At 40.9% G+C, this 15,600-nt stretch overlaps 1 protein-coding gene and 1 non-coding gene across 3 annotated transcripts; both read right to left on the bottom strand.

Annotated features, from left to right (window-relative positions):
• Positions 1-870: 870 nt before the first annotated feature.
• On the bottom strand, positions 871-942 carry trnam-cau (transfer RNA methionine (anticodon CAU)). The gene has a single exon. It is a non-coding gene; the product is annotated as a tRNA-Met (tRNA).
• A 602-nt stretch (positions 943-1,544) lies between these two features.
• On the bottom strand, positions 1,545-11,020 carry yif1a (Yip1 interacting factor homolog A (S. cerevisiae)). 2 transcript variants are annotated; one of them, XM_019871387.1, is made up of 9 exons: positions 10,933-11,020; positions 10,551-10,603; positions 7,540-7,772; positions 6,529-6,633; positions 5,879-5,957; positions 4,501-4,558; positions 4,263-4,418; positions 3,429-3,522; positions 1,545-2,846 (listed from the first exon to the last, which is right to left on the bottom strand). In XM_019871387.1, the coding sequence occupies exons 2-9, from the start codon at positions 10,579-10,581 to the stop codon at positions 2,688-2,690; spliced, it is 915 nt and encodes a 304-aa protein (XP_019726946.1). In that variant the 5' UTR covers positions 10,582-10,603; positions 10,933-11,020; the 3' UTR covers positions 1,545-2,687. The 2 variants fall into 2 exon arrangements, with proteins under 2 accessions (XP_019726946.1, XP_019726947.1); XM_019871388.1 differs by lacking the exon at positions 10,933-11,020 and adding an exon at positions 10,777-10,905.
• Positions 11,021-15,600: the final 4,580 nt, after the last annotated feature.

Genomic DNA, 15,600 nt, shown 5'->3' with positions numbered 1-15,600 from the left:
GGATGTAACGGAGAATCCGGTAAGTTTTCAAAATAAAACATCTTTCGTATTCCGAAATAAATAAAACGGAATTAAGGCAAGTTCTTTCTGTGCGGCCCGGTACCAAATGCCCGGCGGACCGGTACCGGTCCGCGGACCGGCGGTTGGGGACCCCTGTGTTAAGTAGTGGCACTAGTGGTGGAAATAAAGATGAGTTTACTAGCTGACAATCTTGAAAGAATCACGCTGAACACGTCGGAAGAACCAGGATGCCTACGGTGGGAGGACACAATTTTAACCACGGGCTGTTGTCAAAGCGCTCTATAAATAAAGATTTACTGTATTGAATTTTGAAATCGACGTTTTTTTTTAATCTGACAGCCGAAAAACGAATTAAAAACTGATGTTCTCAAATGTTATTTGGGATATTAAGTTCTCTGCTGGCACCAGACACTAGTGACCCGCAGGCCAGTAGCAGGGTTGAGGATGCACTTTTTAATGAGTGATAAGTGAAAGATTAAAATTTCAACTTGAAAATTTGTGAACTTTATTGTCGAAAACACGTTTTCATTTAACTTATAAGATATGCATATGATGAGCTTGGGAGATCTCTGTACTTTTTGTTCGACTAATAATAATTTAAAAAATCAGCTTTATTTTCTTACTTTCTGAGATTGGAAAAAATGGAAACATGTTATAAATCTGAAACACTCTTGAACAAGAATGTTCTTAAAGGCATTTAAATGAAGTCAAGTGTTGGAGTGTATAATTCAAAAATTTGACGCTAACATTTTCCCTTTTACGGCAAACAAATGCTGGTTTTTGGCTTGTTCACCAGTAATAATTGTTATCGGCCTTGAAAAAACAAAATCAGACTCTCATTTGTCCAATTAGCAGAGGATGGTTTCGATCCATCGACCTCTGGGTTATGGGCCCAGCACGCTTCCGCTGCGCCACTCTGCTGGCGGATGAGAACTCATCGCAATTTATTACAGTCACGAGCGAGATATTCTGAACGGAGAATTCGATTGTTCAATTACAAATGATTTTTTTTTCAGCGCCTTTGCTTTTCGAGAAAAGCCCTATCAATAAATAAATACATAAATAACTAAATGCCTTAAGGCACATCTTTGACGTATCTTACTTTGGACACCCCTGCTCTATCAGTACTCTATTTCTTATCCATAGTCAGCTGGGATAGGTTAACTCGTGATCCTTACGAGCAGGATAGACAATTGATAAAAGGATGTGTTAACACCATTATCACACCAACTTCGAATAGTTTTGTAATTAGGGCGATGATTCTGTTTGAGGGAAAAGAAATCCACGCGTAATTGAAAAATGATTTTTAATGTAATGTCGATAGATACCACAAGATGGCAGCAAAGCACTACACGAAGCTCCTTTACTTACCAAGCTAATTCCTTGAGCCCAAGATGCCACAAGATGGTGCCAAAGCAATACTTTGAGTAGAGGAAAAACAAAAAGTGACAAACCTCTCCAACTGGCAGTCAGCATTTCATTATAGAACCAACGAACAAACAAGAGTCAACAGGGGCCTGCAATTGAATACACAAAGCTGAATAGATTTATTTTCTTTCCTACGAAAATCCAAACAGTGTCATGCTTTGATATATTTCAGATAAATAAAAATCCAGATTTTGAAATGATGGTGACGTTATAACCAAGTTGTTTATGGAAAGCATATTCAGCATTTATGACATAAACTAATACATGGTCCAGGACACGGTATCACTTTTGGATAACTAGTCTGTAATTAAAATTTACTAGTTAACTATTGTGCATTTCCAGGAACACAATTAGGCTCGACGAGTAGGTATGCTTCATGCACTAGTAGCCTCCTCATGAAGGATGTTATAAATGAATGCAAAAATGGCTTTCCTTAAAACCGTTTATTTATTGCATATCCTTAAAATCCAGGTTTAAGGTCCATCGACTGTTATGCCCTTTATCCTCTCTGGTAATTCAGCACACTGGTAGAACGACTGTCTTCATAGTAATGTCACCACCCCCCCTCCCCACACACACACACACACACTACTAAGTGACATTTCTCCCCACTACTATGACAACTCTGGCATACTAATAGTTAAACGATGTCATTCGTGAGGCAACACAGTGCACAAGTTCACATATGGTACAGCACTGCTAACCCTACTAGTTAGATTCGATTATGAATGAGTTGGCCAAATTTGGCACCAGTGGGGGTTAAAAAAAAATCTAGTGAGACGGTCACTCCACTTAAGCGCCATAGTCATTCTACAAGTGCACTGAATTGTGTTACAAGTGAGGACAAAGAGTAGTGGCACATGGTGCTGAAGCTGGACATTAAGGATAGGTAATAAATGATGGAAATGGCTTTTACTTTTAATAAAGGAAATTGGTTGAATCCAATGATGAAACCAAGCTCTGGATTTGGCAGCCCTTGTTTTGTTTTTTTTTTAAAAAAAAGGTAAGATGGCAGAAAATGAACCTTTGTCAAAATCACTGCACAATCAAATTTTTTTGTATACGTTTCATACAATTTGGTTAACTCAAGTACACAATTTCCTTTTTACAACCTTTTTGATAGCTCAACACCGCGCGCGCGTGGAGGGACAAAACTGCGCATGTGGAGAAGAAGGCGAGCGCACGGCCACGCGCGCCAAAGCACTTGGAAGGCGCCAGCTCACATGAACGCCTCACAGTCACCTGACCAGGTGAGAGGTTAACCAGTAAATGATGACGGGCTGAAAGAGGGCGGTCGCCATGGTGATGTACATGCGCATTTGGGGTTTGGCGCTGGAGCTGGTGGACATGGAGTCCGACGTCAGTGACGTCAGGATCTTCATTTTCAGGGAACGCACCTGCACACATTTCACAGTGAGATGATACTCCCGATTTATTAGGTACACCACCAGGATGGAAAGTACTGACTACAGTGGCACCTTGACTTAAAGGGGATCCCATAGCAAAACGCTTCTTCGCAACAATATATTCTTTACGTCCCCGCGCCGCTAAACATAGTTTTCTATTAATATTGTGTTTGTGGAATACGAATTAAGCAGATTCATCCATCCGTTGCCATCAATGTCAAGGCTCAGCCAATTTGTGCTGTCACATCCTCAGCTGTCGGCTGAAACTGACATAAAAGTGCCTTCAGGCTCGCATTGCCAACGTCACGTTACAAACCTAGAAACCAGGTGAGCCGTCAACAAATACAACGGCAACTCTCCTTGCCCACGTGTGACGGCATTAGAGTACCTTCATTGGCCCATGATCTTACCACTTGAGGAGCACCATATCTTGACCTCACTTGTACCTCATCTAATCTTATCTCGCATCAAAAGCACAGATAACATTTTTTTTAAACAGCAAAGGATTGGGGGTTGTAGCACTTGTAAGTCAAGGTACCACTACATTTGTACTTGGTAAGACTAAATGCTTACAATGAAGAACATAAGGGCACAAGAGGACCACGCAAGCGCCACAAAGTAGCCGTCGCTGCCGAACAGCAAGCCGCATAGCACGGTGAAGATCATCCTGGAGAAAGAACATCGACATTTAGCAGCCAATAGCTCGCCACAGGGAGTCCACGGTTGATGACGATATTGACAAACCCTTTTGAGGTTACCAACGGTACGATATGGGACTAGTTTGCTGGGCGGTGAAAAAAATGTGTGTGGTTATGCTGCACAAGAATGCACGCTCGCTGACCACCATACTCAAGATTTTTTATTTTATTTTGTTGTTTCATTTTTGTCGCCAAGTAATGCGTTCAAAACAACTGCTTACTTACTTCTTTCCGAGCTGCTTAGCGATTGAACGATGTCAAAATTTCATACAGCAAATATGACCACCAATAAGTGGTCTTATCACATTACTGAAAGAAATGTAAGTAAACAAAATTAGATAACTACTCAGAGATGCTAAAACAGCAATCCTACTTACTTTCTGGCATTAGAAATTGTAAATGCCAACAACCAAAGTTTATTTTCGCGCATCATTTTAAAAAAAATGACAAAAATGGAAATCCGTGTTTTTCACAGGACAGCGACAATATATAACATTACAGATTTTTGACACCAAATAATGTAAATCTAATCGTAAATTAAAAAATGCATTGCATATTGCAGAAATAGGTCTGGGTTTTTACGGTTCATCAGTATACCGTTCTGTAAACGGGTTCATCATTAACTGCCAACGTAGAAACGGAACTCCGATGTCAACCGAGGAACCCTTGAAGATACACATTAATTGTCAAGCACTTCTAGAATATTTACCCGACATATTTGTATCCACTGTAGGCGATGAGGTCAAAAGTAGACAGGTCGCTGTGTACCGTCAGCAAGTACAAACTGAGCAGCATCACCAACACCTCGATGATCACCCACACCAAGGCGGTGCTGGCGCAGAGTCCCAGCACCTCTGGACTGAACCTAAACCACAAAGTCAGTCAACATGTCAACACACAAGAAGAAGGAGAAGAAGAAGAACAACAACAAAAACGGAACGTCTTACCTTTTCTGAATGCCAAGAGCCATTCCAGCCAGTAAAATGTAGGTAATGAAAGCCATTGCTGGAACCGCAAAGAGGGCACGTCATGAAGACATTCCAAGCTGACAGTTATTGGTCACATGTGCTTTGTACAGCAAAAATTACCTTTTTACAGACAAAGCGAAATCCAGCCAGCTGACACCAAGCCATGCCAATACAGTTATACAGAATGTATATATTGTTTATTATAATAATACTTAACTAAATTTATAATTTCATATATACTTGTGGCTAAAGAGTGAAGCGTGGAAAGTCTGTTGGCAAAATATACGAGTGGAATCAGTGAATGGGGCATGAACTGCCAAGAGCCTGTCAAATATTCAGATCCTCACTTTTATCATTGGCAAAGTTATTTTCCAATAACAACACTAAGGGCTGCAGTATTTCCGCTATGAGTTGGTGTGGGTGTTGAAATGATGACTGTAATTTGTGGTTGTCCAGTTCAGGTACTTTCGCTGGCGTCACTCAGGGTCTTAGTCTTATTCTCTACCACCGTACTCTGAATGTGTTACGTGTTGAGAGGGGGAGGGGGAGGGAGGGAGAGAGAGAGAGAGAGAGAGAGAGTGGCTGCGGCAGTGTTGAAAGAAAGAGAAGGAGAGAGAGAGAGAGAGACAGAGAGAGAGACAGAGAGAGAGAGAGAGAGACAGAAAGAGAGAGAAAAACTTGCATGACGTAATTTGCTTGGAAGAGAGAGAGAGAGAGAAATAAAAATTTGCATGACTTAAATTGCTTGGGAGAGAGAGAGAGAGAGAGAGAGAGAGAGAGAGAGAGAGAGAGAGAGAGAGAGAGAGAGAGAGAGAGAGAGAGAGAGAGAGAAATAAAAACTTGCATGATGTAAATTGCTTGGAAGGGATCATTTCCATTTCAACAGAAGGGTTGATTCAAAAAGAGACGTGGTGGAATTTCAGACTTCATTCAGATGAACAATGAGGAATTCAGGAGGTGGCAATAAATGAAATGCTTAACCTTGATCATGCTACTTGCATAACTTGTAAATTAGCTTAACGGACCATTAAGTGGTTCTTTTGGTCACTGGCTTGATCTGGACCTTTCAGTTCCGCTGATTATTGGCACAGAAATGGCCAATCTCCTCAAGTACACATTCACGCAACATGACATTATGATGAAGTCACATCTGGCAGACATATCTTGCGGCACAACCCCAAACAAGTTTTTGTTATGGTTTCATTTTCAGATCACGACCAAGGTTTTTAGCTCTATTGCAGCTGGCTGCGTCTTTTCAAGTCTGTGGAATTCACTCGCATACCGACATCCAAAAGTATCGCCACCCCCCACCCTGACCACCACCCACCTATACTGCAGTTCCTTCAAGCTGGCTTACTTGGTATGTAAAGATCAGGTGCGTTGACGTCTTGTCTTGGCGTTAACGGAGTGTCTCGATGGTAGCGAACTTCCCAATCCTAGCAAGAGTCACCAAGTCAGTTAAGACGTGAGTATACGGTGGTACCTTGAATAAGCAGCAGTTGGGCCAATAGTTACGTATTCTTCAAAAAAAGAGACTGTGTGTGTGGGTGTGTGTGTGTGTGAAAACAACAAGTATAGAGAGTTTTTTGTTTTGGTAGGCTGCAATAGGTTAAGGACATTTAATTCATTTCAACAGATGATTTTTGATTTGACTGTTTTGAGTTTAAAACAGGGTCACCAACAAATTAATTTCACAACTCAAAGCACGAAAAAACCTAAATAAACAAATCTTTTTGGCCCAGTTAAGTGAAATTGAATCATTTCCAACTACAGAGTGCGTGTGGGAATCGGTGCTCGAGAAAGGCTCTCATTGTGTTGAGCAATATTTCAATGTGTTTTTACATGCACATGGCTTATCGTAGCACTATTGGGATGCTCCCAACTTAAATTCCAATGCTCACTTCCCACAGATTAAGGGTCAAAATATCTCTTTGCGGCTAAATAAGCTATATGAAAATATGAGAGAGGAGCCGCTTTTCACAAGTGGTGAACGCATTGTCCGATTACCTGATGCGTGTATGGAAACATGAGGATCATTAGTTTCTTCATCACGTATTTGGTGTCCACGGCAAAGAAGTATTTCAATTTGTTCACAGACATGAATCTGCTGATCTGAAAGGCACAGAAGACGAATAAATGTTTTAATTATCACATGTACTCAACCAAAGGCCTGAGTCAGTCATTGTTGACGTGGGTGCTAACGGGCCTTGCATTTGGCCTTGACACCACCAAATGTTGTTCGACAGGTCTGACGGCGTCTTTTAGGGTTTGCTTAGTAGGGTACTACCACTGACCTCATTTTGGTTCTCATGTTATGAACGCTCCTGATTGGTTATTGGTAAGTCAAATCGACCCATTGAAATTGACTGTTGATTTGCATCCCCTGGCGCCTTATCTAAAACCAACAGTCTCAAACTTGGGTTTTAAACTGTACAGTGATTTTAAATTGGAGTGGCAAATTGGTGCTGTTGTTGCATTCAGCTTTTTTCATCTTGGACAGCTGGGTAATGTAAAGCCACTCCTTCCTCAATAGCACTAAAAAAACAGTAACTCGTTCTTTTGTTACTTCTTAGTTGGAGTACTGTAATGCACTTCATTTAAGAGTCAGCCAATCTTCCTTAAAGTGTCTCCAGTTTTCCAAAATGCTGCTGCTCGCCAACTAACTGGAGCTAGTAGGAGCTAGCTCCTGATAAGTTATGCGTTAAAATGACGCTTTTTTTGTTGATCTTTGATAACTAATTTGCAGTGACACCTTAATACATATTCAAAAATGAGGTCATAATAGGTTACAAGGGATGAAAAAGTTGTTTCCTAGTGATGTGTCGTTCGCGAACGAGCCGGCTCTTAGAGCCGGCTCTTTGAAGTGAACGACATGAGCCGGCTCCTAAGAGGGAGCCGCTTTAATGGGAGCCGACTTTTTTTTTCCTCCTGTTTTTTCCCCCTGTTGTTTCCCAATACTAACACATAAAGAATACCAAGAATAGCAACTTAATACTGACTGAAGATTTTGAATCCCACCTCTTTGTTAACCATGTCCTTGCCTTGGTTGGCCAAGGACGACCCGTACATGACAGCGGCATTGGCCATGGGATCAGCAAACAAGTTGCTGACTCCCGCTTGTGTGTCGTTTTGGGGGCCTGCCATGCTGTAGCCTGGAGTGTAATAGCCCTGAGTGTTCATGCCTGAGGCGCTGGTGTCGTCGAACAACATGGACTCCCCGCCCGTCGGAGTTCCACGACCCCTCTGCTTACCTAAGGGAAAAATTAATTAATTAACAATTAATTGAACTTGTTCCGTGACCACGACTTCGATTTAATAACTTGATAATAACAGCACCATACTGTGTTAAAAAGCTGAAATCAAAATAAAACTGAACACAGGGAAATGAACTCGTTTTCTAAAGTATATTGTAGGTACAGTGAAACTCCTCTAGAACGAAACCTGCATGGGCGAAAATACCCCCTTATGTGAAAAAATCTTCATGCATTAACACAATTCCCATTCTCCTGGCCCCCATACGACGAAAAACCCCTGTTGCGTTATACGAAATCATTTTGTCTGCTCCAGCCTCGCGAAGACATTCACTACAACGAAGTCTTATCCAACAGCGACCTCTACTGCTTCGTTCGAAAAAAGGCAACAGCAACCACCACACTGGTCTACATAGTGAACGATGTTTATTTCGGTCACAGCTGCGAGTTTCCTGGGCTCAAGATACTCATAGCTGCTCTGCTATTGGCTTACCGAGCATCATCCTGGCCTCCGATTGGCCAAGAGGCCACATAGACCTCACTGTCTATGTGTGTAGATACTAAAGCTAGACCCGTAGCATCCGATTAGCTGCTCAGAGTAAATTGCTTATGGCTCGACGGACATTCAAATAAACGAACGTTTCCTCGAATGCTTTACTTGTTATCATGCTAAAAACAGCCACGGGACGCTTCGTAGTCCTCGATGGCCATAGTTAGCTCTCGAAGGCTAAAAACCTTACGCTAACTGGAGCGCTTCTCTCTCATTAGCGCTCCAGTTAGCGTAAGGTTTTTAGCCTTCGAGAGCTAACTATGGCCATCGAGGACTACGAAGCGCCCCGTGGCTGGCTTAAAAGTTCATTGCATGCCAGGAAGTATTTGTTATTGTTAGATTCAGACGAGGATGGACGTTGCATTGCTAAAATGGCTACAAAAGGGACCTTTGGATGTCAAGAAGCTAAGACAAGAAGAGCTCTGATGCTGGAAGAGAGGGTAAAAATGATCAAAATGAAAGAGCAAGCAAAATAAAAGACATTATCCAAGAAAGTGATATAAGTGAAAGTGAATGCTGATCGTAAATTTTGCAATTTATTTCCCTTTTTTTCTTTCTACACTGACAATATGAAGTGTCAAATAAGTGTGTGCTCATACTTATGTACTATTGGAATAAAAATAGAGTACACAAACGTTTGTGTGTGCGTGTACACATACGTTTGTGTGTGTGCTTACATCTGAGATCAAATTTGCTACAGTGAAAAACCCCCTGTTGTGAAAAATTTCTTGCTGAAAACATGATTTCGTTGTAGAGGAGTTTCACTGTACTTTAAAATTTGTGTGCTGGCTCCAATACTAAAAAAGTACCAAAGCAATTTTTATATTTTAAAACACGGCTACAAATCCCAGAATTTGTGAGAATTTTTTTCTTTTATTTTTTTTAATAGCTGAAATTTTCTCATTTTTTAAATTTTACTTTATCAAGAAGTATGTACACGTCTATAGAATGAATTTGAATGTGCATGTTTTTCAGTTATGATTCCACTGCATATACTGATGTTTTCGTTTTTTTGGACATGGCATCCTTTCAGTATCAGCATTGAGGTACAGTACTTTAGACAGGTATATTATCAAAGTTAGAATTTTGGTGTTGAGAAAACACGAGCTCAAGTTTGCCTCTAAGGGTGTGGCCGAATGAGTGACATCGGTAGCTTGAGTTGATTTGGCCTGTTAGTCTGTGTGTGAGAGACTGGGTATTAGGTGTGACCAACAGCAGCTCCAAACAGCAAAATCCACATATTCGAGCCATGAATTATCCATTCTATGCCAGTCTCTAACTCTTGCAGTCTTTTTGTTGCAACCTGCTGATAACAGATGCCCCTTCTCTCTTGATACATCCTGTTTGAAGCCTTGCCATAGTGAGGTAACCTCATTCACAAGGTAGGAGTTTTCTTGATGTCAGAATGTCAAAATGTGAACAGCCTTATGAAGGTTACAGTTTAAAATTAAAAAAAAAAAAAAAAAGCATACACTAATTGAACCAGGGCGGTCCGGCGGTCCAGTGGTTAGCACGTCGACTTCACAGTGCGGAGGTGCCGGGTTCGAATCCAGCTCCGGCCTCCCTGTGTGGAGTTTGCATGTTCTCCCCGGGCCTGCGTGGGTTTTCTCCGGGTACTCCGGTTTCCTCCCACATTCCAAAAACATGCATGGTAGGCTGATTGAACACTCTAAATTGTCCCTAGGTGTGAATGTGAGCGTGGATGGTTGTTCGTCTCTGTGTGCCCTGCGATTGGCTGGCAACCGATTCATGGTGTCCCCCGCCTACTGCCCGAAGATGGCTGGGATAGGCTCCAGCACCCCCCGCGACCCTAGTGAGGATGAAGCGGTTCGGAAAATGAATGAATGAATGAATAATTGAACCAGGACGTTTACTGCATTGCTCCACACATGGATCAAACACTTGTGATCTTTTTCAGTCCGGCTCCTTGTTGTTCGATTAAATTGTGATACATCCTGGTATGAAATGTCACCAGACACCCGAATATCCCAAATCTCTTGTGAGTAGTCTAGTTGCCTTGACTCAATCAAATCTGATACAGTATAGCAGTTCTCATTTGTATGCAAGTTGACCAAATGTTGTAGTTTATATGAGTATTAAGACTTGCTTATGCCACCAGTTTCGTGTTTAGCGACAACTTCGGAAGTAATCACGAAGAATAGATGACAGTTATTTTCAAAAAACGATGACTGCTTTCCGGCAACGTTGGTGATTCGCGTTCCACTTACTTGCTCGGTATCCGTGATGTGGCAAATCCATTGCAGGTTCTCGCTGACGTTAGCTTCCAAAATAAAATAAAAAAACAGTGACACATTAACCTATGCATGCGAAAAATATGCGCATTACACCGCAAGGCTCATAGGCTGGTAATTAGGATAAATCTAACGTCATACAAGTCCAATGATTATTGATGTGCTAAATGCTAATACTTTTGCTCTAAACTTTAACACCTACTCAGTAACTGCTTGCTATCGAGGCGCAGCCTCGAAAAGGGAGGTTGCGATTCTAAACGACACAAAACATTTAAGATGAAGCATAAATATCCGATTCACATTTCACGACAAATACCCTAACAACACAAAAAAAAAACCACGAAGGAGAGGAACTTACCTAGCCTGCTAACGTTAGGTAGCTAGCTACGTGGCTAATCAGCTGACCCCGCCTGCTCTCTCCGATTGGTTTACGTCACGTTGCCTGCGTGGCACTGCACGCACGTAATGGGATGAACACAATAAAAATTGGGTCAGGATTTATATCCAATAAACGTATGTTACCCCAACTCAGGCTTAATACCTCATTTTAATATGATTTAAACGTGTTGGTCAAACTCATCCTTGTCAAATCGCCTAAACCGATTTTACATTTGTTCAAATCAAACTAATACAATTGGTCTGAAATAAAATTATTCATTTCTTTCTTTAATTTGACCTCCCCATTTCAGACACACATTACACAAAATCAGTTTAAAGTGTTTTTATTTAAAATGAATAAAGATTCATTTGAATTCATATTTATAATAAATACAAGTACAGCCATGGCCAAAAGATTTGAGAATGACACACGTATTAATGTCCAGTGTCTATTTTGTTTTCATGACGGTAATTTTACATGTACTCCAGAATGTTTTGAAGCATGAAGCAAGATGCCATGAAAATGAGCTTCATTGAACTTCAAAGACAGAGGCTCAATTGCTCTGAAGGAGGCTTCAGCGGACTAAAGAAAGTCCATAAAACACTAGGACTGTCTCTTAAAGTTGGTTCATCTGCAGGCTCGGAACACCACCAGTGCAGAACTTAGTCAGGAATGTAAGCAGACAGATATGAGTGCATCTACACTTACAGTGCGGCAAATATTTTTGGTGGATGGCCTGGTGTCTAGAAGGACAACAAAGAAACCACTTCTCCCCATGAAAAACATTATGGACAACTCCAAGCATTGATTATCCAATAATGACCTGCGATCAGTCAGGATATGGCCCAGAAATTAATTGACAGCATTCCAGGGCGAATGGCAGAGGCCTTGAAAAAGAAGGGTCAGCAACTCTTGACTCTTTGCGTAAATTTAACATAATGGTTCATAATCCTTTGACACTTATGAAATGCTTGTAGTTATATTTTAGTTTATCGTAGTAACATCTTCCAAAAAGATCTAAGAACGCTGACGCCACAAACTGTGAAAAACAATACTTGTCATTCTCAAAACTTTTGGTCATGGCTGTACGAACATTCCCATGGATTTATTCGTAAATGAGGCCCAATGTATTTTTAAATGTACACAGTTTATCACAGCAATATAACAATGTTCCTAACTAAAGTTCCAATGCTCACTTAGCACAGATAAAGGGTCGAAATATCTCTTTAGGGTGTGATAAGGCGTAAGAAAATATGACAGGGGAACCTCTTCTCACAACTGATGATGAACATGTTGTACTACCTCGTGTGTGTGGGAACATGAGTTTCTTCAGCATATATCCGGTGTCTATGGCCAACAAGTATTTCAGCTCATTCACAGACATGAATTTGGTGATCTGAAAGGCACAGAGGAAGTGCAAACATTTTAATTGCCAAATGTACTCGACCGTCTGCCAAAATCAATAACTGCTTCCGAGTTCGTCATTGTTGACGTGGGTGCTAAATTGCCTCAAATTTGGCCTTGACACCAATCTAATGTTGTCTGACCAGTCTGACGACATCTTTCATGGTTTGCTTTGGGGCCATTCACAGTCAACGTGTGAATTAATTCATAATTATTAGATTAAAGAGGTTTCTGTTGAGTTGCCGGTCAAATTTGACCCATTTACAAAAAATAGAAATCAATCGTGAACTTCTTCTCTGAGCAACTCTGTAACTTGCTGTTTCTTGCTTTAGTAGAAGAGCATAGAAATGTCTTGTCTGGACATTGTTGTAACACTTTTTTCCTTACCTAGATGCATCAATGTGGGAGAAGACGAGATACAGAGACATTCAAAATGTAAACTGGCACATGTATCACTTTTGCGACTGTCTGTTTTTGCTGTTAGAAATAAAGCACCTTTTAATCCACTTGGATCAGACAATGCTGAATTTAAACACATTCCTTTTTTGAAATTGAAAAATAGGCCCCTCAATCTTCATTAGGTTCCAAAAGGTCAGAAATTATGAAGAAAAAAGTTTGTACTGTTCTGTGTTGCACCTGAGAAAAGACATTTTCGGGTATTTTTTAACTGTACCTATATCTGATTTCCAAAATGCCAAACAACTAGATTGCAAAACAGACAGTTCATAAATTTGTTTTACTTTTTAATTTAAAACATTATTTATATTATACTTCTATTAAGATTACATTTGATTTTGACGTGCGTTTTATTTCAGGGGTGTCAAATTCCGGTCCTGGAGGGCCACTGTCCTGCATGTTTTCCAAGTTTCCCTGTTGCAACACACCTGATTCAAATGATCAGATCATCAGCAAGCTCTGTGCAAGCCTGACATTGAACCTGTTCATTTAAATCAGGTGTGTTGCAACAGGGAGACTTGGAAAACATGCAGGACAGCGGCCCTCCAGGACCGGAGTTTGACACCCCTGGTAAAACGCTGGAAAATATTTTTATTTTGAAGCCGGAAATAAATCTTATTTTGAAAGCATTAACGTATTTCCGGCCTCTCGGTAGGGTTTGAGGTCGGCACATCTGTTCGGAGGCATCTTGATACCAAAATGTGAACAGCATGATAAAGAGGAACGTTTAAATTTAGGAAATCATATTTTAATTCAACTACGACATTCATTGCTCCACACATGAATCAAACACCTGTTGTGAACTTTGCAGTTCAGCTCCTTATTGTTCAATAAAAGTGTGATTCACCCTAAAGTGTCACCCGACAGCAAAATTTCTTACCCAATCTTTTTACCTAGTTTATTTACCTTGGTTCGGTAAAGGTCGGGAAACATTGGTACAGTAAAACGGTTCTCATTCGTCTGCAAGTGTGGCTAAACATACGCGCCTCGGATCATGCTTGTCACCAGCTTCGCATTTAACGACCTCTTTGTAAGTAATAACTGAGAATAGATGACCGTTATTTTAAAAAACGATGACTGTTTTGCAGCAGCATTTGTGATTCACGTTCCACTTGCTCGGTGTGGTAAATTCAGCTCTTATTATCGCTGACGTTAGCTTCTATAATAAAAAAAATAAACGGTGACACATTCGCCAATACATGCGAAAACGTACTACTCTGCTGCCGTGTTAAATGCTGATGCTTTAGCTCTAAACTAACAGCTACTTCACATTAGTTAGACGCTATCTAAGCACAGCAGCTCAGAGGAAGGTTGTGGCTCACAACGCCACAAAACATTTTAGCTGAATAATACATGTCCGATCAGAAGTGTACAGCAAATGCCCTAATAATTCACACCAAATGATAATACGAACGAAAGGAACTTTCCTAGCCTGCTAACGTCTGCCCTTTTGACTCCATCAAATCCATGGTATTTTAATCACTGTGTCATGACATTTATTTTCCACATGATGGCGCAATAGAACAAATGGAGCCTCATGATACATCGGCCCAGGACCGACCCAGTTGGATGGAAAGCCTCATTGCTTCATGAGGCTTCAGATTCCCATCACTACTGTTCACTGTCATATTAGCTGACGTTGACGCAACGTTGCCTGCCCAGACGCACGTACGTACTGTATTACGCCCGTGTTCAAACTTCCCAGGTAAATTTTCTGTCTGGACGGTATGGTCGAACATTAGAAAGCCACAACAACCGCTTAAAATAATTAAAAAGTAATGACAAATTCATTTTGGTGCTTCGTTTTATAACGTAAACTGTATATCCTCTTTTCTGGAACCACGCTGAGAAGTCATTCACTGGAGATTTGTTTAGGTACATAGGCCTATTCATTGCAATGAGATGATGATCCAATGTTCATCTGTGATACAGTAATAATTATAATAATGCAAATAATAATGTAATGTCCATCCATCCATTATCCGAGCCGCTTAAACCTCACGAGAGTCGCGGGCGTGCTGGAGCCTTTCCAAGCTGTAATTGGGCAGTAGGCGGGGCACACCCTGAACTGGTTGCCAGCCAATACAATCTAAACAATCTATTTACTGAGGGTGCACCTGTGTCAAGTTTATATGCATCATAGGATGCAGTGTATGTATGCATTTTACTTTTGATTGGGAAGAGTAAAACAGTGAAGTGTGTTAAAGTCTAAAAGTGTGACCGACGTGTTGAAATCATTTGCTCTTAATCGATTTATGAATTTGTAATCTTGGCTATCATATAGACATTTGTGTGAACCTTTAATAATCATATCACCTGAACCACTTACATGTTCCACGCTGTTTTGTTATCATAGATGTCACGCTATCAGGCAAAGTACAATCTCAACACAGCCAGCGTCTTGCTGGAACATTCAAAGCTTTCCCAAACGTCTCTATAAGATATTTATATTTTTTGTTACATATTTACATGAATCAACACATTTACAACTACGAACCCAAATAGGTATAATGCTAGGTGGCATAAGGTTGCTGTTACTCCACGTGAACTCCTCTCTGTGTGTGTGTGTGTGTGTGTGTGTGTGTGTGTGTGTGTGTGTGTGTGTGTGTGTGTGTGTGTGTGTGTGGCTGTGTGTGTGTGGCTGTGTGGGTGTGTGGGTGTGTTGTATGGGATGTGTGTGGGCGGGTGCTAGTGTATGAGTAAGTGAATAAATATGGCGATTTTAGGGTGAGTAAATTGCAATGGAATCCCTAACTTCATTCACTTTTGGAGGGAAAGTGAGCAGAG

The sequence above is a fragment of the Hippocampus comes genome, unplaced genomic scaffold, assembly GCF_001891065.2.
Source record: "Hippocampus comes isolate QL1 unplaced genomic scaffold, H_comes_QL1_v1.1 scaffold83, whole genome shotgun sequence".
Taxonomy (NCBI): Eukaryota; Metazoa; Chordata; class Actinopteri; order Syngnathiformes; family Syngnathidae; genus Hippocampus; species Hippocampus comes.
The sequence above is the reverse complement of the archived record's forward strand: the minus strand, read 5'-3'. Positions and strand labels throughout refer to the sequence as shown.

Coding starts and splice junctions, on each gene's coding strand:
- yif1a (XM_019871387.1), bottom strand. CDS start 10,581: ATGGATTTGCCACATCACGGATACCGAGCAA. Junction 5,958..6,528: donor TGTTTCCATACACGCATCAG/GTAATCGGACAA, acceptor GACTCTTGCTAG/GATTGGGAAGTTCGCTACCA. Junction 3,523..4,262: donor AGTGGATACAAATATGTCGG/GTAAATATTCTA, acceptor TTCTTTCTCCAG/GATGATCTTCACCGTGCTAT.